The sequence below is a fragment of the Phyllostomus discolor genome, chromosome 9, assembly GCF_004126475.2.
Source record: "Phyllostomus discolor isolate MPI-MPIP mPhyDis1 chromosome 9, mPhyDis1.pri.v3, whole genome shotgun sequence".
NCBI lineage: Eukaryota > Metazoa > Chordata > Mammalia > Chiroptera > Phyllostomidae > Phyllostomus > Phyllostomus discolor.
Window position 1 is genome coordinate 91,638,699 of NC_040911.2, and position 24,341 is coordinate 91,663,039.

The 24,341-nt window shown below is 60.5% G+C and overlaps 1 protein-coding gene across 1 annotated transcript in view; it reads left to right on the top strand.

Annotated features, from left to right (window-relative positions):
- The window catches only part of PLCG1 (phospholipase C gamma 1), a 34,280-nt gene extending 10,664 nt beyond the window's left edge, over positions 1–23,616 (top strand). Inside the window, 38 exon segments of the mRNA XM_028523926.2 lie at positions 7,913–8,065; positions 8,175–8,268; positions 8,437–8,484; positions 10,514–10,598; positions 10,691–10,774; positions 10,999–11,033; positions 11,227–11,299; positions 11,405–11,506; positions 11,733–11,851; positions 11,935–12,020; positions 12,094–12,214; positions 12,919–13,087; positions 13,227–13,349; positions 13,427–13,528; positions 13,624–13,811; positions 14,072–14,272; positions 14,347–14,466; positions 14,555–14,735; positions 15,476–15,553; positions 16,376–16,479; positions 16,641–16,737; positions 16,959–17,028; positions 17,430–17,587; positions 18,834–18,930; positions 19,050–19,274; positions 19,352–19,512; positions 20,257–20,304; positions 20,307–20,364; positions 20,473–20,490; positions 20,493–20,525; positions 20,528–20,584; positions 20,587–20,631; positions 20,719–20,825; positions 20,903–20,950; positions 20,952–21,054; positions 21,057–21,088; positions 21,290–21,307; positions 21,309–23,616. Of these exon segments, the coding sequence (XP_028379727.1) occupies positions 7,913–8,065; positions 8,175–8,268; positions 8,437–8,484; positions 10,514–10,598; positions 10,691–10,774; positions 10,999–11,033; positions 11,227–11,299; positions 11,405–11,506; positions 11,733–11,851; positions 11,935–12,020; positions 12,094–12,214; positions 12,919–13,087; positions 13,227–13,349; positions 13,427–13,528; positions 13,624–13,811; positions 14,072–14,272; positions 14,347–14,466; positions 14,555–14,735; positions 15,476–15,553; positions 16,376–16,479; positions 16,641–16,737; positions 16,959–17,028; positions 17,430–17,587; positions 18,834–18,930; positions 19,050–19,274; positions 19,352–19,512; positions 20,257–20,304; positions 20,307–20,364; positions 20,473–20,490; positions 20,493–20,525; positions 20,528–20,584; positions 20,587–20,631; positions 20,719–20,825; positions 20,903–20,950; positions 20,952–21,054; positions 21,057–21,088; positions 21,290–21,307; positions 21,309–21,332 (3,665 nt within the window). The 3' untranslated portion in view covers positions 21,333–23,616.
- Positions 23,617–24,341: the final 725 nt, after the last annotated feature.

Genomic DNA, 24,341 nt, shown 5'->3' on the forward strand with positions numbered 1-24,341 from the left:
TGGTTGCCACTCCTCTGGGTGCTCAGAAAACCAGCTCTGGGACCTGGCCCTGCTCAGCCCTCAGCCTCTGTCCTGCGGCTGCTGCCTGGCAGACAGGCCAGCTAGAATTTGGGCAGCATCAGCCTCCGGTGGAGGCAGAGGTCAAAGTGCACAGGACCTCTGCCCCCATGCTTACCCATGGGCTGCCTGGGGAGTCACCTACTCTCAAACAGAAAAACTGGAACAAGCCCCTTCTCCTTGCTGCAACCTTCCCTACTGTGGTGTTGCAGACTGCTGAAGGGCCCCCTTCCTCCCCTTCCCCTTTCATCCATGAAACACTGAACAGGTGCCCTGTTCCCTGAAAGCCACACTGCTGCGTGGCTGCTTTGGCTTCCGTGGCGTGGGCAGGTCAGCCCTCCAGCCCTGCCTTCTGCGGAGCGGTCTGAGACTTCGCAGTACAACTGCTCACGTCAGGCGCGGGCTCTCAGCACCGCAGACGAGCGTCTCCCTGTTGCTCCACTCTGGGCAGGACCTCACAGTTATCTGCTTCCCCGTCTGTTTCCTCCACCAGGGAGGGCCTCTCTCGGGGGCAGGAACTCCAGTGCCTTACTGATTTCCATTCAGCCAGGACCCAGCCCCGGGCCTGACAAGGAGCTGGTAGGGATTTGATTGGATGATAGAGTTCGTGAAGAATCTCTCCCAGCGTTGGGGTGTTCGGGTGGGGTCTCCTTTCTCTTCGTCTTTTGGGGCCTGGGCATGCTGTGCCTACCTCCAAAATGGGTAGGCTCCTAGTGTCCTGGGGAAGAGGGCTGCCCACCTGGTGCGAAGGCTCACTGGGGTTGCCCTGCTGCTTCTCCACATGCCCACGTCAGGGGTGGCGGCTGCGTGGGGCCACCGCAGAGGGTCCTGGCTCTGCCATGAACTGCTTACATGACCATGTGAGACCCTGTGGAGCCTCCATTGCCCCATTGCTCCAAAGGGGAGATCCATCTAGAATCTAGACTCGAGATGACTCATCAAGTACTGGTGAGGATCCCCTACAGCTGTGCCCTGAAGCAGTTAGTACCTGGGGTGCGGAGTTCCCTGCAGGAGGATCCACTCCATCCAGCTAACTGAATGGCCTTTTCCTGTTTATCAAGGTGGGAGAGGGCCGGATGCTGAGTCAGGCCTGGATGCTCTTCTCGGTCAGGTGTTTGGGGAGTAGTGACTGATGACACCCCAGACTGGGGCAGGTGCTGACCTCTGCCCTTGGTATTCCTATGACTCCAGGGTTCAGTACAGTTTCCCTTTGTGCATCCTGGGAAGGGGCTCTGTCCCTCGCTCCCCGGCTGGTCTGGTTTGAAGGCAGGTGTACAGGAATGGGAAGGAGATAGTTCATAAAATCAAGGTGGCTACCCACCCCTCTGCTTTTGCTTTCCTCTGTTGGGAGCTGGGAGCTGCTCCGGACTGTTCCTGCTGGAAGGCAGGTGGGGGAAGGTCATAGCCTCAGAAGAGAGGGGAATGTAGGGGGAAGGGACCCCCCACTCCTTCTAAAGGCTGTGATACTCATTGGGCAGCCATTGTGGAAACTGCTGGCCATCCTGTGCACCTGGCTTCTGCAACATCAGGTTCCTTTCCCACCTGAGGCCAGGTTCTCTCTGTGTCTCTGGCCACCTCCATCATTGGCCCTCTGAGCTCTGAAGGCTCTGTCGAAGCCATGTGTTCCTAGCTAGGAGAGGCGTCCTGGGACATGGGGCCCTCTGCCTCTGGCTCCCTGTGAAGGAGGCTGCAGGGGTGCAGGGCCAGGAACTGGTCCCGAGGGCAGTCGCTTCCCCTTGAGGCATCTTTTCTGCATCTCAGCATCCTTTAGGGGAGGAGGCCAAGTTCATTTATGCTTCCTCCTCCCTGGGCATGCCGTATCTTTGGAGAGTGATGAAATGTAGGCTGACTTGAAGGGTGGGGACTGGGAACGGCCCATCAGTTGCATAGGCTGTGCAAGGAGAGAGTGATTGATTAGAGAGCACTTCTGGCAGGTGTGCCCACCTCCCCTGACCCCTGGGGCCCACTCTTCTGAATCTCCTGGTGGCCTTGGCTTAGAATGAAGCAGGGTGTGGTACCCAGGGAGCCCTGCAGCCAGCTTTTACTGTCCCGCTTCCCCAAATCTCCATAGCTTTGCGCCCCCCCCCCCCCCCCCCCCCCGGCCACGCCACCGCCCGCAGGAGCCTCTGCAGGGACCTCCAGTGACTTCCAGATTGCACAGGTTTCTGGGGCCACATCCCTCCAGCTGCGTGTGGTCTTTCTTTTTATGGTCCCCAGAGTCACCTCACTGACCACTGCATTTGCATATTTGGTGTGTCTCCTCGGCCTTTTTGTTCCCGGCACGGCCTCTTCATCCCTCATATCGTCTTTGAGCACCTGGGGTCTCTGCTGCCTCTTTTAGATCAGTAGCTCTGAAGTCTGGCTCTTGTGTGTTCATTCCTAAGCACTCTGCAAACATTTTGAGGTGTCCCCAGCATCTGGGTTTGGGGAATGGAGAGAAGAGTCCAAAGTGGTTTCTTCCTTGGGGAGTTCACAGGCTGGTGGCCTAGACTCCAGAAAGCACTAGAAGGTATGACAAAGTCACGGTGCACCAGGTGTGCCACCGGCCTGGGCCTGGCAGACTGCTAGGTGGGGCGGGGGCCCTGGCATGGGCAGAGGCTTCGAGGTGGGAAGGAGGGCTGGGGACCAATGTGGGGCTGGGCTCTGTGGTTCTCCTTGCCGTGATTGGCCTGGCACCCTTTGGAGGAGGGCTGGGCTTCCCCCACTTCCCCCCAGCGCTCTCTGCGGGGCTGGGCAGGGCTCACACCCCACGGGGAGGCAGCGGGGGACAGCACTGACGGCCCTGGAGAGAAGGGACCTGTCTGGGGAATACTCACCTCTGTCAAACTGTCAGATCTTAAGATGGCCTTTTACATTTATTTATCATGAGTTGCATTCTTTTTAAGTTGCAAAATTTATTTACATGCATTTTTATACGAATAATTTTTATTGTAGTTTACATCAGTTAACTTACTGTTACGATTGCTTTACTTTGTAAAGGGAAAACTCTCAAGAAATATTTCATTAAAAGCATGTTTTATATGTCCACGAGTTGGTGTTGTATACCTTTTCCTTCTGTTTTTTGTTTTTTGTTTGTTTGGTCTTTTGGTGGTGGTTTGCTTGGCCATATCCTCATTTGGGGGAGGGGGGTTCAGTTTGGGTGTATCCTCCGGTCCCTTTCTGGTAAAATCACTTTGTGTTTTTCACCTCGCCAACGTCTCCCAGGAGCTGGCGAAGGCAGTGCCAGGAGCTGTGGTCCCGTTTTGCAGATGAGGGAAGAGGCTCAGCGGTGGTGCCTCCTGCTCACCAGCCATTGCTTTCGCGCACGCTTCTCTGTGCTCTGTCTTGCCTGGTGGGGGCTAAAGGGCTGATAGGTTTGGAGGACCTCTACCAGGGCAGGGCCATTTGGGAAGTGGCTTCATGGAGGGCAGGGGACGTAGGACACGGGTTCCTGACCAAGAAGCTTGGGTCTAATGTAGAGTCTTGGATGCGATTCTTGGACTCTCCCTTCTGCTTCGAGAGCCCACGTGGCACATTGAGGGTGAGGCCATGCTTCTACCCCTGTGGCAGGGTGGGCTGGCTCTCTGGGGCCATGCCCATTGAGAAACCCTGAAAAATCTTGGTATCCCCCTTGAACCACCCCTTTCTCTTCCAGGGGATTCTGCTTGTCCTGGGACTCTGCCTGGTCAACAGGAATGCTGTCCCTATGCACGCCCCTGGGTCACCGTCCAGATGCCTTGGGCACAAGGGACAGTGGGGGCCTCGTGGCTTGGCCTCATGTGTGGGAGGGGCTGCGGAGCAGGATTCCGAGACGGGAAGCAGCCCTGCCTCCAGAGGGGCTGAGCACAGGCAGGTCCTCTGTGCTTGCTGTCCTCCACCCTTCCCAGGCTCCAGACTGGCTGCCTGCCAGTTAGTGTGTCCCCTTCCTGGCACCCTCCTCCCCCAGCCGGGACAGCAGGTACTGTCCTGGGAGTGGAGGCCGGCTCTCCTGCGGAGGTGGGTTCTAAGCTGGCCCCTCGAGCAGCAGTACCCTCTGCTGCTGTCTAGCCGTGTGGCTCCCAGAGTGCCTGAGATCAGTTCTGCGGCTCAGAAAGATCAAGTTCCTTGATCTTTCTCTTAAAGAGAAAGTGACTGCTGTTACTTGTACATCTAGAAGGCAGTGGCTCCTCAGATCTGTGTGACCTGGCACTTGGCTTTGTGTAACCAACCGCTGGCCTCCAGTGTCTGTGGTTTCGGGCGAGGAGCCTATCTCCGGGCCAGGCGAGGGGAGGCGGGAGCGTCCGTCCGCCTGCCTGATCGCCAAGCACAGCCAGTCCCGTGCACTGGGCCGCAGTGCGCAGAGCCCCTGCCACCAGGCCACAAGCGTTTCCTTCTCCATAAAGACCACAGCAGAGACCAGTCCAGGTGGGGGAGGTCAGGCCGGGCCAGCTGACTCTCCCATGTGGCTCTCTCTCCATAAGTAGCCTGACCGCATGTGGAAGGTTCTGGCGGGCCCATCCCCACTACAGCCTTCACTTCATCCAGGGCCTACGAGTAGGAGAGTGGGCTTGCCTAAGGCCCCAGCTAGGAGCTTGGGAACAGAACTTGAAACTTGTTTTGTGTGATTCCCCATGTTAGTCTCCCGCTCTGACATCCCACCCTGTGCAAGGTGGTGGGGTGCACATGCCTCAGACTGCCGGTGGGCGTGCGGGCCGAGGTGCCGTGGCTGCTGCAGGCTCGGGACGCGGCTTCTGGCCTGGAGCACGTCTGTGTGCGCTGGTCTGAGCTTAGCACCCTTGTCCTCAGAGATCCCTCGTCTCACCTCCCAGTCCCAGCATGGTGGGACCTCTCAGTGCCTTTGGCTCCTGCTCTCCCAAATGTTCCCCTGAGCATTGTTCTCCGTGGGTCTGAGCGGGGCTGAGTGCCAGGCAAGGGTCTGTGGGAATAGGGTGCTGCCGCTCTCCTGCCTCTCCAAGCAGTTTCCCCACCACCCCCTGGGAGGGGCTCTCATCTGCCCTTCCCACCCCGCTGTGGGTCTGACCCAGGCTGTGCTGGGGTGGCCCCGCCCCCTCCCCCACCCCCAAACCAGGGCCAAGGCCACGCTTGCCTAAGGAGTCTCCTCCCCATGATGACAGTCCCTGGGGGACCGGGCCGGTTCTCTTGGGAAAGGGGACCCAGTTTTCTTTGTTCCAGGAGGCAGAAGGATGGGGGAGGTCACACAGGATGTGGCTTTTAAGAACCTAGAAGAGTGCCTCACCTTGGTGTCACGTCCTTTCATCCTGCTGTCAGCTTGGTGGACTTGGAGGCCATCAGGGCTGGGCTGGCACCTCCTTATGGGGGAAGTGCAAGGGACCACACCAGGTGTGGCCAGCAGGAACTTGAGAGACCTGGGTGCCTGGCCTGCAGCTGCTCTGTGCCTGCCTGTCTTGGGTGGGAGCCTATCCTGCCTCCTGCCTGGGCTCAGTGGAAACGTGCCCAGGAGCACAGGGCCTGGCAGGGGCTGCCATCTGTCAGTGTGTTGCGCACGTGCGTGCGTGCACACGCGTGGGGTGGCTGCATGTGGCCTGGCAGCAGGCTTCGGGCTGACCCTCCAGCTGCCACGCCCTGGACTGCGAGTGAGTGAGGAGTGAGGGGGGAAGGGCCCAGGCGCAGGGCCCAGGCTGTGCACCATGCAGGCCTTGACCTACATGCACTCACTCGTGCATGTGAGGTTGTGTGCCGGTACCAGAGGTGTGGGAGGGGTGACAGTAGCTTTGCACCGGAAAAGCCTGCTGGTTTCTGTTTCAAAGGGCAGATTCTGTGGTGGTTCTGCAGTTTCTCATCTGGGCATTTCCCCTCCTCCTTCCATCCCTGGAAACTGTCTTTCCGGGCTAGGTCTTTGTGACTCAGTTTTCCCCTCCCTGCTTCTACCTGAGCATAACTCATTATTAAAGCTCCACTCCCGTTTTGCTGCCCCTCCCCCCACCTGTGTGTCTGCGTCTTTCACTTGCTCACTCAGTCGTTGAGCAGGCCTGGCCTGGCGGCAGGTGAGGCATGTGTACGCATAGTGCCACCAGGGGTCAAGGGTACGACCACTGCAGGAAGGTGCTTCCAAGTTGAGTTGTGGTAGAATTGGAGTCGGGAGGTAGACAGTCCCTGGCTGGGAACCAAGATGAAACGGGATAGGAAGATACTGCATATTCTTGCCATTGATGCAGTTTAGTGTGGATGGAGCAGAGAAGATAGGAGACAGAAGCTGGGGGTAAATCATTGTGCCCCATCAGGAAGGGCCTGGAAGGCCAGAAAAGAGGCCTGGTCTCCTTAGTGAGCAACCTGGGAAGCAACCAGAACAACGTCCTGTAAAGATTCAGAAGATTCAGGAAGGATGCTCATTGGTCAGACGGGAGGGCAGGACGGCTGGCAGGAGTGGGGGCCTTCAGCTGGAGAACCAGGCACGTGGGGTTTGCTGAGGGTATTGGAGCAGACTGGTAGAACCAGTCACGTCTGGAGGGGGCTCTGGGGTCGGGGCCAGAGGCCTTGCCACTCTTCACAGTGGGATGGATGGGCCCCAGCTGTGGCTCAAGGGACAGGGAGGAAGCCTGGGGATTTGGCCCCGGAGGACATTCCGGCCAGGGTGGTGTGCAGTGTGGGCTGGGAGGGCTCCCGGGGCGGAGGCCAGCGAGGCAGCATGCTGGCACTACTCCCGGGCCCACATCTTCCGGGCCAGTCCGGGCGAGAGCGTTTGGAAAGAGGCTCTGGAGCTGAGGGAGTGCTCAGAGAGAGGTGTCTCTGGTGGCTGAGCCAGGCTTCGTCCATTTGATGTGATCCTCTCTACGTGCCTCTTCAGCGAGCCTGGAGAGTCTGCCTTCTGTCCAGGCCCCAGCCAGCACCGGGGGCGGGGGGTGGCGTGTGGCTAGGGCGGCCCCCTCCGGGCTTGGGGTCAGAACCCCTGTGCCCGAGCTGGCTTTGGTGAAGGGGGGTGGGCACTGAGTGAGCCCCTGCCACGCTGCCTGCAGACCTGGGCGCTTTGGCTCTTAGGACCTTTGCCCTTACCAACACCTCACGTTGCTGCCGTTGGTCACCTAGGTTCCCACACAATGAAGTAGTGGGGTCAGAGTCATTGTCCCTCTGCTTCGGTCACCAGCAACGTCCAGAACCCATGTGGGCTTTTCTACCACCCTGCCTTCTAGAGAAGTCCAGTCTGGCCCTTTGCTTCACAGATGGTAAAACTGAGACTGAAAAGTCCCATGAGTCCCTGAGCGTCATCTCTGGTGCTAGTGGCCCTGGCAGGTGCCTGCTGTTCAGGCCTGCGTGCCCCTATCTGGGCCGAGGCGGCGGCACACACTGGCCTTGGGAGCCAGGACCGGAAACACCCCGTGGCTGCCGCTGCCACTGCCTCAGGGTACGAGGCCTCTCGCTGACACTTGCTTGTGGATGACTTTGGGGGTGGGCCACTGCAGGGGCGCACCCATTCTTTGGGCCCGATTCGCTTCCTCCTGCGGGTCCTGAGACTCGGCTGTGTGGGCCTCCCCAGCACCACCGGCCTGCGGGCCTGTGTGCCTTGGTTTGAGACCTTCGTGTCAGGAGACGGTCTTCACAGAGCAGCGGTGGGCCCCTGTTTCTCCTGCTGGAGTCCGGCTTCTTCCCAGCCAGGGCAACCTGCCTGGGCTCTCGTCAATGTCCGCTCAGACTGGCAGCTGCCAGCAGAGGCCTGTGCTCGGGCACAGCCCTGCTCTCTCTCGTCCGTTGGCCACGGGGCTGCGGGGACTCTCGGCCCTCTGCCCGTCGGAGGGATCTCTCTTTGCAGTCTCTTCCTGGGGGAGGGTGTGGTGATAAGGGAGGAGCCTAGGCTGCCCTTGTCTGGGTGCTGAGTCTCAGAGACACCAGCCTGACCTTGGCCTCTTCTCTGCCTTCCTAGTTGACATTCGAGAAATCAAGGAGATCCGCCCAGGGAAGACCTCACGGGACTTCGACCGCTACCAAGAGGACCCTGCTTTCCGGCCGGACCAGTCACACTGCTTTGTCATCCTGTATGGCATGGAATTCCGCCTGAAGACCCTGAGCCTGCAAGGTGGGAGTCAAGGGCTGGGGGAGGCGGAGAGGAGTAAAGGGGAATGTCCCCAGGCCCCTGGCTCGGCGGGAGGTAAGTCTTCAGCTCAGCTGCTCGTCCCCCCTCACAGCTACATCTGAGGATGAAGTGAACATGTGGATCAAGGGCTTGACGTGGCTGACAGAGGACACGCTGCAGGCGGCCACACCCCTGCAGATTGAGAGGTAAGAGCCATGCTGACCCTGTGGGTGGGGTTGGGGCCTCGGGGTCCAGGAAGCAGGGGCAGGGAGGCAGGGACACCGCCTGCCTGCTCGTCTCCTCCCTGGGCCTGGCCTGGGCCTGGCCTGGGCCTGGCCGGAGAAGTGGCCCTGACTGCAGGTGTCTCTCTGCAGGTGGCTGCGGAAGCAGTTCTACTCAGTGGATCGGAATCGGGAGGACCGGTAGGTGCTGCGCTGGCACTCCCACAGCAGCAGCCTTGCCTCCGGGCAGCCGCCCAGAGAAGCAGAGGCCCCGGGGCACCTGTCTCGAGCAGGGTTCAGGGGTGCGCAGGTGGTTCTGGCACAAGCAGCTTCCTGCTGAAAACCCTCCGGTGGCCATGGTGCGGCCTGGCAAGAGAGGCCAGGGACAGTAAGCTGGGTGCCCCGCCGTGGCAGGCAGAGACAGGGAGTGCCGAACTGACTCTGGGTGTCTGGAAAGAGGTCAGGGCAGCTTGTAGTGTGCGTAAAGAGGGACCTTGAAGCTCATGGGTTTGAGGCCATGGTGCAATAGCCAGAGGGCCCAAGGAGAGATGGGGACAAGACCAGGTCGTGGTAAGGACCTTTGACTGCTGCTGTGAAAGAGGTGGAAAACCATGGAGGGTTTGGAAGAGAGGTGTGGCCCAATCTGACCTCGTTTACATGGGACCCCTTGCTGCTGGTAGAGAGGCCAGGGCAACCAACCTCAGTGCCCCAGGTGGAAGAGGAGAGGGCTTGGGCCAGGGCAGAGGTGGTAGGAAGCAGTGGATTTGGGGGTGTGAGGGGAAGAGGAGATGAGGATGGCGGTCATGGGGAAGGCCGTTGGGGGGGGGCACACGTGGGGGACTTAGCGGTTCATTTGGGGAGTGTTAAGTTTCAAGATGCCCTTAGATGTCCAGGCAGAGATATCAGTGGGCAGGTGGGCAGATAAAGTTTCGGGAGAGAGGTTGGGGTGGAGATGTTACCTGGGGAGCATTAAAATGATACAGAAGGCCGTGAGGCCAGATTCACCTGGGCCGCTTGGCTGTTGGGGATTGGAGAGGTAAGAAGGGACTCACCCAGCAACATGGCAGCTTATGAGATAAGAGGAGAACCCGGCAGCGCACTGTTCCGGAAGCCAGGGAGAGGGAGTGGTTGGTCACTGCCAGGCCTTGTCGAGTGTGGGGAAGATGGGTGCCCATTGGACTTAATAGCACAGAGGTAGCCGTTAAGAGGTGGCTAACCTTGAGACAGTAGAGGGGCTCAGGGAATGGGCGGGGGCCTGGATGACCCTTCAAGGCGTTGCTGTGAAGGGGAGCGGTGAAGGGGGTGGAGTAGAAGAGGTATGCAGGGGCAAGACAGGTGTTTTGGTGCCAGAGAGAACAGCCTGCTTGTGATGCTGAGGCAGAGTCCCCAGAGGGAAAGCTTAGTGATGCAGCAAGTTTGTGCCCACAGAGTGCGGAGCCTGTGGCCCACCTCCCAGTGACTGAGGGCCAGACAGCTGGCGCCCGTGCAGAGCCGGTGCTTCTGAACGGCACTTGCTGGTGGCGGCCGGGGCCACTCAGTGCAGAGCTGCACCCCCTCGGCAATTTGCGCAGTTTGCGTGCTGACTGCCAGGCTCGAGTGGGTGGAGGAGGGGCTCCCGTCCCCCCTCCCTGACACCCCTTTCCAGGAGAGAAGGCCTCTTTTGCCCACATTCTGTTGCTTGGCCCAGCAGTGTCCCTTTGCCCCATATTCCAGCAGGGCACCCCTGGAGGGCAGGGATGCTTCTAGCTGATAGTGACTTTCCCTCTCCTCCCCCACATCTGTGCTGAGGCCCAGACTCCTAGCGTCCCAGGGGCAGGCTCATTGCTGAGCTTCCCTCCCACGCAGGTTGTGGGTGAGCCCTGTGTGAGCTGCACCTGCAGCAGCCGCTGCCTCCATCTGCCAAGATGGGCCAGCTGCCACCTAGAGGGCTGAGGGTCCAGAGGTGCAGGTGCAGTGGTGCTGGTGGGACGGGGCTTTACTGAGCCTAGGCACGCCTGTCTTGCCAGAATGCTGGGCTTCTCTTTGCTCAGGTGAAGAAACTGAGGCTCAGAGAAAAGGGACTTCCCTTGGTCACCCCAGGGCTCTGATCCAGCCCCACCCTCTGGACTCCAGGTTCCAGAGTAGTGTTATTTACCAGAGTAGTATTACTGAGCCCCAGGTGGGCTCAGTCCACAGGTCAGAGGTCATGAGAGGTTAGGCGATGCTACTGGAGATGTTCGTGTTTCCTCAGCATCTCAGCCAAGGACCTGAAGAATATGCTGTCCCAGGTCAACTACCGGGTCCCCAACATGCGCTTCCTTCGAGAGCGGCTGACGGTAAGGGCCTCCCAGCTGCCTGTGGGTGGGCGGGGAGGCTGGAGCTCTTCGCTAGTGGGCCTGACCGGGAAGTCTTGCTGTGTGCCGTGCAGGACCTGGAGCAGCGCAGCAGCGACATCACCTACGGGCAGTTCGCTCAGCTGTACCGCAGCCTCATGTACAGCGCCCAGAAGACGGTGCATGAGCCACCCGCCCTCCCGTGGCCCTCACCCCTGCTCTCCTGCCCCAGCCCTGCTTGCCTCAGCCCTGCTGCCCTCCCTGGGGGCTTTTGGGGTGCCATTCTTCCAGCTCTCCTCTTGAGGCCTACCCCCACCTGTCACCCCAGCCTTTCTTCCTGAGAGCCCCTTCCCCACGTGGCCTCCCAGGGGCTCTCGCTCTGACCAGGTTCTGTCTCCTGCAGATGGACCTCCCCTTCTTGGAAGCCAGCGCACTGAGGTTTGGTTTGAAGTGGGGAGGCAGGGTCCCCCCACTGGGTGATACCTTCTGCGGGTGGGAGGGGTGAGCCATGCAGGATCATTCCGGGCAGTTCTGCTGGCTGGGAGCCGAGCTCTGCCTTTCCAGGGTCCCTGTATTGTCTGCGGACCACGCCAGCCGGCTGGCCGCCAGGCACTTCCCTTCTCTCCTGCAGGGCAGGGGAACGGCCGGAGCTTTGCCGAGTGTCCCTTCCTGAGTTCCAGCAGTTCCTCCTTGAGTACCAGAGGGTATGGCTCGGCTGGGCCTGGGCCAGGGTGCCCGGCTGAGGGGCGGGGCTGGGCTCGTCACTGACTGGGACCTCTCACATGCGCCCACCCTGCCCACCCCATCAGGAGCTGTGGGCTGTCGACCAATTCCAGGTGCAGGAGTTCATGCTCGACTTCCTCCAAGACCCCTTGCGAGAGATTGAGGAGCCATACTTCTCCCTGGATGAGGTGAGGCCTGCCTCCACCTCTCCTGTCAGACAGAGTGGGCGGGGCTGGCCAGGAGGTCGCTGGGTTTCCAGGAGCCGACCTGCCGGGGTGCCGCTGTGCTCCCCCTGTGCCCGCCCTGCCTGCCCTGGTGGAGACCGAGCACCCTCTCTCCTCCCCACCACCCCCGTGCTGGCGGGCCAGGGTGGCAGCCCAGCTTCTCTTCCCTTCCACGTGTGTTCCCGCGCAGTTTGTCACCTTCCTGTTCTCCAAAGAGAACAGCGTGTGGAACGCAAAGCTGGACGCCGTGTGCCCAGACTCCATGAACAACCCTCTCTCCCACTACTGGATCTCCTCCTCGCACAACACGTGAGCACCGCCCGGGCCCCACCCAGCCCGACCGGGGGAGGGAGGGGCTCGCGTGACCACCCCGCCTGTCCTTCGCCGTCCAGGTACCTGACCGGGGACCAGTTCTCCAGCGAGTCCTCTCTGGAAGCCTACGCCCGCTGCCTGCGGATGGGCTGCCGCTGCATCGAGTGTGCGTTGGGGCCCGGGCTGGGGGAGGGGGGTGGGAGGCCTGCCCGCTTGACCGCAGTCGTGTGGCCCTCCAGTGGACTGCTGGGACGGCCCCGACGGGATGCCGGTCATTTACCATGGACACACCCTCACCACCAAGATCAAGTTCTCAGACGTTCTGCACACCATCAAGGAGCATGCCTTTGTGGCCTCGGAGTGAGTGGGGTGGGGACCCAGGGCCAGCCGAGCGCCAGCTCTCTCCTTCGACGGAAGGCAGAGGGTCCCCTCGAATGCCCTGTCCCCATGCCACTTGCCTTTTGTCCCCTCCCTTTCCTGCTGCTCGAATCGCTTCCCACGTTGTTCCCCGTTTCCTGCACCCTGTCCCCCTTCGTGGGGCCTTCTCTTCAGCCTGTGGAGTACAGTCAAGTTCTTCCTGTCCTTACGAGATCCTTTCTTAACCCTGACCTCTTTCGGCCATTGTCCTGCCAGCTCTTCCTTCACAGCCCAGGGAACGAGTCCCATTTTACACCTCTTCACCCCCCAGCTGCAGTCACTGTGGGACGGGCTCTGGGGGCCCGGTAGGGGCCCAGGCACTGGTCTCCCCTGCCTCACTGAAGGGGTCAGGAGGGCCCCCTCCAAAGGCTGCGTCTCATCTCTCCTGACCTGTCTGGTGTGGGATCTCTCCTGCCCAGCTGGAGCGGCCTCTGTGATGGAGCCGATCTGGGACTCACGTCTGTAGCAGTCCCAGAGGTGTCCCCGCAGCACCCAACCACCCTTCCGGTGGCCAGGGCCCGCGTCCTCGGGGATCACTTCCTGTAGACAGGCCCCGGGCGCTGCTGCTGCTGGGGCTGAGTGTCGACCCTGCAGAACCAACCGCAGGGCCTGTGTCAGCACACCGGCCCCTGCCCCTGCCCCTGCAGGTACCCGGTCATCCTGTCCATTGAGGACCACTGCAGCATCGCCCAGCAGAGGAACATGGCCCAGCACTTCAAGAAGGTCCTTGGGGACACACTCCTCACCAAGCCCGTGGACATCGCCGCCGATGGGCTCCCTTCGCCCAACCAGCTCAAGAGGAAGATCCTTATCAAGGTAGGGGTGGTGGGCCGTGGGGACCCCCTCCCAGTGCGGCTCCACGGCTGCCGCGCCAGCTCTCGGTCTAGGCCGGGTGAGGAGTGGCGGCTCCGGGACCGGGGCGGCGCTGCCATGTCCTGCCCCCCCGCCCCCATAGCACAAGAAGCTGGCTGAGGGCAGCGCCTACGAGGAGGTGCCCGCGTCCGTGATGTACTCCGAGAATGACATCAGCAACTCCATCAAGAACGGCATCCTCTACCTGGAGGACCCCGTGAACCACGTGAGGGCCGGGCCGGGCCGGGCCGAGCCGAGGGCAGGTGGGGGGCCCTGTCACAGGTCCCGCTTCGTCTCTTCCAGGAGTGGTACCCGCACTACTTCGTCCTGACCAGCAGCAAGATCTACTACTCCGAGGAGACCAGCAACGACCAGGGCAACGAGGACGAGGAAGAGCCCAAGGAGGTGAGGGGCCAGCCCGGGGCTGGGGGCTGGGCTGGGCTGGGCCGGGCTGGGCTCAGAGTCACCGAGCGCCTTTGCTGTCGCCCGCCCCTGCCCAGGCCAGCGGCAGCACAGAGCTGCACTCCAACGAGAAGTGGTTCCACGGGAAGCTCGGGGCGGGGCGGGACGGGCGGCACATCGCCGAGCGCCTGCTGACCGAGTACTGCATTGAGACCGGGGCCCCCGACGGCTCCTTCCTCGTGCGCGAGAGCGAGACCTTCGTGGGCGACTACACCCTCTCTTTCTGGTAACTCGCTCCCCGGGTTGGCACCCGCGGGCGTGGCGCCACCCAGAGACAGCCGCGGTCCACAGTCTGTCTTTGTTCCTGGCTCCCGGGGGGCCCACACACCTGTCTGGTTCCAGCGGCCGCCCTCTCGCGGGGCGCCCTGGGCCTGAGATTCCCGCAGGCCCCCCTCAGATTCCCTCCCTCAGATTCGGCTTCTCGCTTGGGGTGGTGCGTGGTGTTTGGGGCTCGGACCGCCGCTCACTGCCCCCCCTTTCCTTCAGGCGGAATGGGAAAGTCCAGCACTGCCGGATCCACTCTCGGCAGGATGCCGGGACCCCCAAGTTCTTCTTGACAGACAACCTTGTCTTCGACTCCCTCTATGACCTCATCACGCACTACCAGCAGGTGCCCCTGCGCTGCAACGAGTTTGAGATGCGCCTCTCAGAGCCCGTCCCACAGACCAATGCCCACGAGAGCAAAGAGTGAGGGCAGGGATGGGGATGTGGGTGGGGGCCTGGGTGGGGGCAGCGGAGTCCTCACTCGGGCCTGCCCTCAGGTGGTACCACGCAAGCCTGACCAGAGCGCAGGCCGAGCACATGCTGATGCGGGTTCCCCGTGATGGGGCCTTCCTGGTGCGGAAACGGAACGAGCCCAACTCCTATGCCATCTCCTTCCGGTGAGCGGTGTGGCCTGGGGTGCTGGTCGGGGGGGGGGGGGGGGGGCCCTGCAGCAGGGCCCCTGGTGACTGTTCGGTCTCTACCAAGGGCTGAGGGCAAGATCAAGCATTGCCGCGTGCAGCAGGAGGGCCAGACGGTGATGCTGGGCAACTCGGAGTTCGACAGCCTAGTCGACCTCATCAGCTACTACGAGAAGCATCCGCTGTACCGCAAGATGAAGCTGCGCTATCCCATCAACGAGGAGGCACTGGAGAAGATCGGCACGGCTGTGAGGACCGGTGGTGGAGGGGGTGCAGCAGTGGGGAGAGGGTGACCCTTCTGACTCCTGGCTCACTGCTGGGCAGGCCGCCACTCATGGGGAGATCCAGATGGGCAGGCCAGGGCTGGGCACAAGTGAGGCAGATGAGGAGGTCGGGGACAGGCATTGAAGCAGCAAGATCCCCTGTGTGCCAGGGTGAGGAGGTCCTGGAGCCCACACAGGGAGAGTGGGCCCGAGGCTGAGGCTTATCCAGCTGGGTGTGGGCTGGACTCTGTCCCTGGGTCCGGAGAGAGGAGGCTGCAGAGGTGGGGCTGTGGGGGTCAGGCCACCAGGGTGAGACCAGTGAAAAGGCAGGACCTGATGGAGCAGAGGGTGGCGATGGGGGCGGGGGACCAGGATCACAGCCTTGGGTAGAAGGAAGGAGTGAGTCTAGCACAGGAGATCCCCTTGAGACTCTTGTCATCAGTGGGCATGGGTGGCCAGAGAGAGGACTGCCATCTGCTGGGGCCCGGTGGCGGAGAGGAGCGTGCTGGGGGACAGGCTCAGCAGTGAGGGACATGTGCTGAGCAGAGCCCTGAGGGCGTGGTGCCTGTGGGGCTGTGCTGTAGAGACCCTGGGTGGGGCCAGGGCCATCCCCGCTAAGGTGGGGGGCCCATGGTGGACCAGGCGCCAGTGAAGGGGGCACATGGCTGCCAGCACCCCTTTCATTTCCGGGCATTAACGTATCCCCATTCTGTCCCTGTTCTTAGGAGCCTGACTATGGGGCCTTGTATGAGGGACGCAACCCTGGCTTTTATGTGGAGGCGAACCCTATGCCGACCTTCAAGGTACAGACAGCCTCAGGCCTGTGGGCACAGGAAGCTGGGGACAGTCCCCGGCCGCTTGGGGCTTGCACGTCTCAGCTCAGGGCCCATCTGTGGTCTTTGTGGAGAAGTGGTGTCTGTGGTTTTCCGCGGCCTGAGAGGTGGTGAGAGATGTGTGGTTGGTGAGTGGCCGCAACGCTCGCAGGGCCAACCCTCCCCGGCCCCCGGCCCTGGGGGTCAGCAGGGACCCTGCAGACTGCTCCCTGGGGTAACCCTGGTTTCTTCCTTGGGCAGCAGTGGGGCAGGGGTGGGGCCCATTTGCCAGAAAACTTTGTTTTTGCCATGTGCTCCCTCATTTGGTGAAGATCTGTCAGGTCTTCCTCTTTTTGCCTGTTTCTCTAAGAGGTAAGAGCTGTGCTCTGTTCCTTTCCTCCTTTCCTTCAGCTGCCAGGGAGCCCGGGAGAAGGCTCCTTCTCATTTTTCCAGTGAGGAAGGGTGGGGTCCCAGCCATGGCCACAGGTGGCCGGGTCCCGAGGAGGACCTCGGGCACTGCAGACACTCCCGGCACGCCAGCCCCGACGCCCCGGGCACGTTCGCGTGTTCCCTGTGGCCCAGGCATGGCTCACGAGGTTCCGCCTGGACCCCAAGGGGCTTCCTTGGCAGAGGCTCGGCTCTGTCCCCAGTGACATTGTCCTGAGCCTCCTGCAGGGCAGTGGTGAGGACCGAGTGCCACCTGCTGCTGCCTGAGCCCCAGCTGGGAAGCCCAGGTGCATGCGTGTGCACGCGAGGCCTGGTCAGGACCGGGGCGGCAGGGGCTGCGCTCTCAGGGGTGCTTCTCCTCTGCAGTGTGCCGTCAAAGCCCTCTTCGACTACAAGGCCCAGAGAGACGACGAGCTGACTTTCACCAAGAGCGCCATCATCCAGAATGTGGAGAAGCAGGACGGAGGCTGGTGAGCTGCGTCCCCGGGGCCCTGCACGGGCCCGTCTGTCCCACGTGTCTGCCCACAGTGCCTGCCTTGGCCAGGCTCAGATGTGGGGGCCCCTGACAACAGATGCCCTCCCTTGGGAGTTTGGGTGGTTGCTGGGGGTCAGCGCGCCCTGGCTCTTACAGGTGGCGGGGAGACTATGGTGGGAAGAAGCAGCTCTGGTTCCCGTCAAACTACGTAGAGGAGATGGTCAGCCCAGCAGCCCTGGAGCCGGAGAGGGAGGTGAGGCGAGAGCTGCTGGCGGGACAGGGTTCTCACCCCCATCACAGAGTCAGGCCGTGCGGCCGTCACACCCCATGGTGTCTGTTGTCTCCACACACACGTGCCACGCTTGTGTGGCCATGTGCACATTTGTAAGATGTAGTTGTCACATGCACCAGATGTTCCCTCACACGTGCATACGGGAGATGTGCTGACCGTCCCGCGGGCTTTGCTTCCCACAGCACCTGGATGACAACAGCCCCCTGGGGGACTTGCTGCGGGGCGTCTTGGATGTGCCAGCGTGTCAGATTGGTGAGCCCCTGTCCCCTTCTCTTGACCACTGTCCCTAAGGGCCAGGCTCTCTCGGGGCTGTCTCCGTGCTGCAGTGGCAGGCCCCACAGGCTGCCCGCACTCTCCCTCTCCGCATGCTTGGGCGCCCCCCTGACACCGCCCCAGGTTCCCTTCTGCGCCGTCTTTGGCCCTGCATGCTCACCCTGGGCCAGCGCCGTGGTTGGTGCCCGCAGCTAGCTGACATCCACAGTCCTAGTGGGTTGGGTCCCAGGATGTGACAGAGACTTGGAGGAGGGGTGGGGAGAGGCCCAGGGTTCAAGGTAGAGGTCTGCATCGGACAGGGCTCAAGCCCTGGCCTCCCCGGCCTGGCAGTGCCTGGCACGTGGAAGTGTCTGATCCCAGCTCTTGTCTTGTTCCCTCAGCCATCCGTCCCGAGGGCAAGAACAACCGGCTCTTCGTCTTCTCCATCAGTATGGCGTCGGTGGCGCAGTGGTCCCTGGATGTGGCTGCCGACTCACAGGAGGAGCTGCAGGACTGGGTGAAAAAGATCCGCGAAGTGGCCCAGACCGCAGACGCCAGGGTGAGAGCCCGCTGCCAGGGATCAGGGGAAGCAGACAGGTGGCCACCGGCATGGCATGTTGAGGATGTGTTGAAATACATGTGGGACATCCAGGTGGGCCTGAATGGGCAGGTGGCTCCATGCGGCACAGGTAAGGGGAGTCATGGGCTGGGGGCAGGTGTGGGTGCCCAGGAGGGCTGAGGACTGCAGGGTAGGAGCAGGAGCCTGGGAAGCGCTGGCGGGGAGGCACACACAGGCACCATGAGAACCTGCAAGTGCTCATTGGCTGGCAGTGGGCTTTGGGGAGGGGCCAGGCTCTGGGAGAGAGCAGAGGGCACGCAGGGCTGGCGTGAACACCAGCTGCTGGAGGAGCCGGTGGGAGGAGATGGAGCAGGAGCTTGGTCAGAAGGGCCAGCCTTCTGGAGGAGGGAGGCCCCTTCCACTGAGCCTGGGGGACCAAGAGGAGGAAGTACTTTCAAGGGTAAGGGAATTACGGCCAGTGGCCATTTGCCCTGGTCACTTGGGGTGGGGTAGAGGGGCTACAAAACAGACCTGTGGCTGCTTTGGACAGTGGGCATCTGTGAGCCAAGCAGAGGGGATGTGCGAGGGCCGTGCCAGAGTGCGGCCTGGAAGGAGAAGGCACCAGCAGACCTGCTGGGCGAAAGGGAGGGCCCAGAGTGCAGGCTGAGAGCGGGAGATCTGAGTCTGCGAGTGCAGGAGCGGCCCCTGGTGGGGGTGGCCCCCCAGGGGCGAGAGAACCTCGTGGTGGAGACTGTGGAGAGTGGGCTTCTGTCACGGAGATGTGGAAGTGGATGGTTGTGTTGGAGTGGGAGGAGCTGAGGTGGGAAAGCTTTTTGGCCAGGGTGGTGGGTGGTCCTTGGGGTGCAGAAGACTAAGCCAGGGTCCTGAGTCCCTAGTGAAGTCACAGGGGAGCCAGTAGGTGGCCTTTCTATCTCAAAGAGGTTCAGTACCAAGTGGCGGCAGCATTACTCGGTAGTGCAGCCAACCCAGGACCCTGAGCTGTCACTGGGGCGTGGGCTGTGGTGAGGATCCCTCCCTCCAAGTGTGTCCTTGGGCAGAGAAGCATGGTTCTGGGGTGAGACTAAGGATGGAGGGCTCTTGTTTATGGTTCAGTGGGGTCTGGAAGATGGCGGGGAGGGACCCAGAGCACCTACTGAGGGAGCAGACTGCCCAAGGCAGGTGGGGCTGCTGTCTCCTGGGTGGGGCCCCAGCCAGGGGCTATAGGGCCTTGTGTGTGTGTCCCCAGCTCACAGAGGGGAAGATGATGGAGCGGAGGAAGAAGATCGCCCTGGAGCTCTCCGAGTTGGTAGTCTACTGCCGGCCTGTCCCCTTCGACGAAGAGAGTAAGGGCCAAGGCCCAGCGGGGTGTGCATGTGTGTGGGTGGCCTCCATGGAGGGTGGAAGAGGAGAGTATAGTCCCTTGGGGGGGGGGTTCTGAAAGCGTTCTCCTTGTGTGGCTCAGAGATTGGCACAGAGCGCGCCTGCTACCGGGACATGTCGTCCTTCCCGGAAACCAAGGCCGAGAAATACGTGAACAAGGCCAAAGGCAAGAAGTTCCTCCAGTACAACCGACTGCAGCTCTCCCGCATCTACCCCAAGGGCCAGCGGCTGGACTCCTCCAATTACGATCCCCTGCCCATGTGGATCTGTGGCAGTCAGCTGGTGGCCCTCAACTTCCAGACCCCAGGTGAGGAGGTGCCCTGTGGGGTGGGGAGGGGCGTCTCCGGGCAGTGGGGCTGGAGGCCACTAACCTGGCTCTTGCAGACAAACCTATGCAGATGAACCAGGCCCTTTTCATGACCGGCGGGCACTGTGGCTATGTGCTGCAGCCCAGCACCATGCGGGACGAGGTCTTTGACCCCTTTGACAAGAGCAGCCTCCGAGGGCTGGAGCCGTGCGCCATCTGCATTGAGGTAGGTTTCGGGGTGGGAAGGGGCTGCTCCCCTGGGGCTCATTTCAGGAGTCAGGGATGTGGTGCTGGTTAGTGGACTGGGGAGGGGCACTGGACTGCTCTTGAGCTTGAGGAAGACAGCTATGAGTCTCCACAGTGGGGCCGGCTCTTGAGTGGCTCTGGCCAGGGGCTGAATGTGGCTGGTTCTCGGCACTAAGGAGTCAGACTGCCCGTGCGTCCAAGCCGAGGGTCGCCACTGCCTGGAAGAAGTGGGCAGAAGACGGGCAGGAAGCTAGTGCTGAGCCAGGGGCCGGAGCAAGCTAGGCCTGCACTGCACTCAGGAGAACAGGATGCAGCAGAAGCAACACCCCTGGCCCCGGCCCCGGAGCTCTCGACCTTTGTAGCAGTTTGCGAGCACCCCTGAGGTCCCCAGTGATGTGGGGTTCAGGATGCTTGGGGCCTGAGCAGAGTCTTGAAGGTGTGGGGAAGGCAGCACCCCTGAGAGAAGAGGTTCCTTTTTTCCCAGGGGAAAGTAATTTGAAAGATTTCTATGTTGAAACAGATATGGACTTAATGGGAAGTAGATGGCAGAAACTCACATGAAAATTTTGGTTAAAGCTAAGACGACATCAGTTGAATTTTTGCCGTCAGAGCTGCTTGCTCTTAGGGACTTGACAGTGTCCTTGGAGCCCAGCAGAGGGCGCACTGCCTCCACCGCATGGTGGGGACTTGGTGGGAGCAGGAAGGGGCCCATCTCTGCCTGCCTTACAGGTGTTAGGGTGCCCGGCATCTGCCAAAGAACGGCCGAGGCATCGTGTGTCCCTTTTGTTGGAGATCGAGGTGGCCGGAGCCGAGTACGACAGCACCAAGCAGAAGACAGAGTTTTGTGGGTGAGCCCTCCTTCCCCACTCACTCTTCTCATCCTCCCCTCTGCACCAGTGACCCAATCTTCTCTCTGCTGGTGGCCTATGACCTTTTGCCCTTGCTTTCGCAGTGGACAATGGCCTGAATCCTGTTGGCCGGCAAAGCCATTCCACTTCCAGATCAGTACCCTGAATTCGCTTTCCTGCGCTTTGTCGTATATGAGGAAGACATGTTTAGTGACCAGACTTCCTGGCTCAGGCTACCTTCCCGGTGAAAGGCCTGAAGACAGGTGAGGACCCCTGCCTGTGACCCGGGGCTGGGGGACGGGGCCCGGGCTCAGCTCTCCTCCCAGGCTGAGGGCCAGGCTTTCTCCCAGGGTACAGAGCAGTGCCTTTGAAGAACAACTACAGTGAAGACCTGGAGCTGGCTTCCCTGTTGGTCAAGGTCGACGTCTTTCCCTGCCAAGGTAACCGCAGCGCTGGGGTGGTGCCGACCGGGCTGCAGTCTCAGGAGGTGCAGGGGGCTCACTGACCCGGTGTGCTTTCCCTTCGCTGAAGCAGGAGAACGGTGACCTCAGTCCCTTCGGTGGTACGTCCCTGCGGGAGCGGGGGTTCTGATGCCTCGGCCCAGCTGTTCCACAGCCGGGGCCGCGAGGGGCTCCTTGAAGCGCGCTACCAGCAGCCATTTGAGGACTTCCGCATCTCCCAGGAGCATCTGCAGACCACGTTGACGGCCGGGAACGGAGGGTGAGCGGGCCGGGGAGGTAGGTGGCCAGTGTGCAGCTTGTCCGGGGGTGCCGGAGAGACGGAAAGGAGTGGCTCCAGTCACCCTGTGGTGCCCTTCCTCTCCTGGGGGTGCCGGATTTACACAGTAATTGTCTGGCTTGAGGCTGTGCCCTGAGGCTAGAAGGCCCCACTGCCAGTAAGGACACCCATCCCTCTGTCCAGGCCCCACGAAGGACTCGGGGTCAATGGAGACAACCGCCTCTAGCTGTGCCCCAGCCCCGTGGACAGCAGCAGGTGGCTGCAATACCTCTTGGAATGCCGTGCACTGGGTTTGCTGGAAGCGGCCTGCGTGGCAGCCTTCCTGGTCTCGCATCCTGGAGCCTGGGTTTCCAGCAGTGAATGCCAGACAAAAACCAAGCCATCAGTGAGATTATTACTGTTTGGGGCCTCCACACCCACCGGGGTGGGGGCAGAAACCGTACTGTGTCTCGCGTTAAGCAACACATATCTGGCCCTGACTTCTGGAGGTGGATCCTCCCATCTTGTGGGGCCAGGACCTCAGCTGCAGCCCCTTGGAGAGAGAGGTTGCCTCAGCCGGCAGCACAGGAGGCTCTGAGGAGCCGCTGACATTCCTGAGAATGGAGGAGGAGGAGCAGCAGCAGCAGCCTTGCTGGGGCCAGGGAAACAAAGTTTACATTGTCCTGCAGCTTTAAAACCACAGCCGGGCGGGTGGGAGGGTCGATGCCCGCAGTTTGGCCCTGGAGCCAGGGCCTACGAGCACAGCGCCTGCCCGAGGGGGACACAGCACAAGGGCCACTGCCCACGGTGGGGAACGCGACCCGGCCTGAAAGATACAGGGGATCCCGTTAAAAGCAGCAGTATTGGGCGTCACAGGGGACGGCGGGGCGGCCTGAAGCAGGGACGGGGCAGTGTGCCCCAGAGCCATAGCAGTGCCTCGCTGTGGGAGGACGAGGGACCAGAACCGGGTGTGCCACACCACCAGGGGCCACGCTTGTCCCGCCACTGCCCATTGCGGGGCCCTGGACGCAAGCCTGGAGGACCCGCTTCCAGGGCAGACGAGTGTGTGGACATACTCGAGGCCTTCGTCGGGGTGGTCGGCGCCAGTGTGGCCAGAATGGAGGAGCAGGTCGCCAAGGCGGAGGCCGAGCTGAGGACTCGGCCGGTGTACCCAGGAGACTCCCGCACACGGGTCCCATGCCCCCTTCACGAGGCTCGCCCCCAAGGCCCCGCAGACCGTCTGCTTCGAAGCCCCATCCTGTTCCGACCGAAGACCACTCTCCCCGTCGTCGTGCGAGACCTGGGTCTGAGTCTGCAAGAGGACGCCTCTGAGATTATCTCAAGTATTAACTCAGTTGAGAACCCTGTTCCTAGACATACATGATGTTGGAGTATAGAATTTTAAGTTTATTTTTGCACACACTATTTCTCACTATCTTCATTATTTCACGTAGGATGTATGATTTTCTATGTCTTCCATTTCTAACCTGAAGCTGCTCGGTGAGGGGCTGGGGCAGCAGAGCGGAAGGACTCGCCTGTGCGCCGTGGCAGGACTGTGACCCTCCCGGACGCTCAGGTCCAGCCCAGCTGACGGCGTTGCCTTCCCCAGGTTTCCGTGTCGTCTTAAGAAAAAACCACTGAGCCGCTCAAGCCTTGTTCGTATTCGGTCCCAATAGTGATTCAGTTCTCTGTAGCTTTTAGGGTAGGGAGTAAATTATTTAACATTATATTCAACTTTCCATATCATGAATTGTAAACTGAAGGAAATCATACAATTTCTGAGGAAATGTATTGATTTATTTAAACTATCCTGAAGCTGTGTTTGAAAGTATGACCTCACAATCTTAATTTGTCCATAGCAAACATGTCTACGTATGGTTGCCAACATTTGGTTTATAATTTAAGAATTAAAATTTTAAATTTTATTGGAAAACCTTTCCTTCTAAAAAGGACTTTTTAAAAAGCCGTATTTTTGTTTCCGTGGTATAACTATCTCACCCCTCCTGCCCCTCATCTTGAGGAGCAGCCTCTGAGGTGGGCAGCTGCCCTGTCGGAGGGTTCAGTTTGGGGGGTTAAGGCACCGTCGGGAATGGGTTGGGATGAGATAAAATAGCAAAGCTTATTCTGGTGAGGTGGTTTTTTTAAGGCAAAAATAAATTAAAAAATAAAGACTCACTATGCTTTCCCTTGGGAATGGAAGAGGGATTCAGGAGTCGCCTGCCTTGGCGGGTGCAGGGCGCGGGGCGGACAAGGGAGGCGGGGCAGGCAGTCCGGTGCTGAAGGGAGCTGCTGTGCGGATGGCAGCTTCTGTTTAGCTGGGGACCAGATCCGAGGAAGGAGGTGGGAGGGTGGCAAGGCAGCCCCACCTGGAAGCACAGGTTGGGGCCCAGGCCCGTGGGTGCACAGCATAGCACCCAGCACATGCAAACCCAATGCCTGCATTTGGGCTCACAGTTAGCTACTTGCTAGTTCTGCTGCCCTCTTAAGATCTGACTGCCAAATAAATTATCCTGGTCTCCTTTTTCCTTTAACTCGTGTGTTCTTTTGTGGGCTCGGGAAAGCCTGTTACCTAGGGACAATTGCCTGTGGTTTTTCTGCAGTAGAAGCAAGCAGGAAGTTTCTGGTAACTTCCCTGGCCAAGCAGATCTTGTCACTGGGCTACGAAGCCACCCTCTCCCTCCAGCTTGTCCACCAAGGGTGTGGCTGGCTAGGCTAGCCTGCTGTGGCGGTGGGCAGTTCCACAGGAACTTTGAAAATGTAGCGATTCAAGTGTAGGGTAACTGGGTGCATCTGTTGCTTGCAACCAAAATCTCTGCTCAGGATACAGTTGAAAGGACCTGACCTGGACCTGACCTTCCCTTCCTGAGGCTGTTTTCATCCTGGTCTGTGCTGGTGTGGGTCAGCCATGATGCCGTGCAGAGGTAGAGAGCGCCCTGGTGGCGGGTGGGTGGGCAGGCATGTAAGCCATCCCAGGGAGCCTGAGAAGGTCTGTCATTGAAGAGACGCAGGTAGTGCAATTAATTAGTTGGTTCTTAGGACAGTAATCAGCAACCCCTGGTCCAGTAATACACGTTCAAGGCATGGTTGGAGGCTCTGGACCGAAGTGGTTTTAAGACCAGCCCAAGGTGTGATTGAGTTGGCAGACTCTGAGTATCCCTTTGCTATGTGACAAGGCAGACCAACACGCTTCCCAAGTTCACAGACGTGGGGCCAGGCCTGGCTTGCTGTAGGCCCCTCTGAGCACTGCCCACTTGGA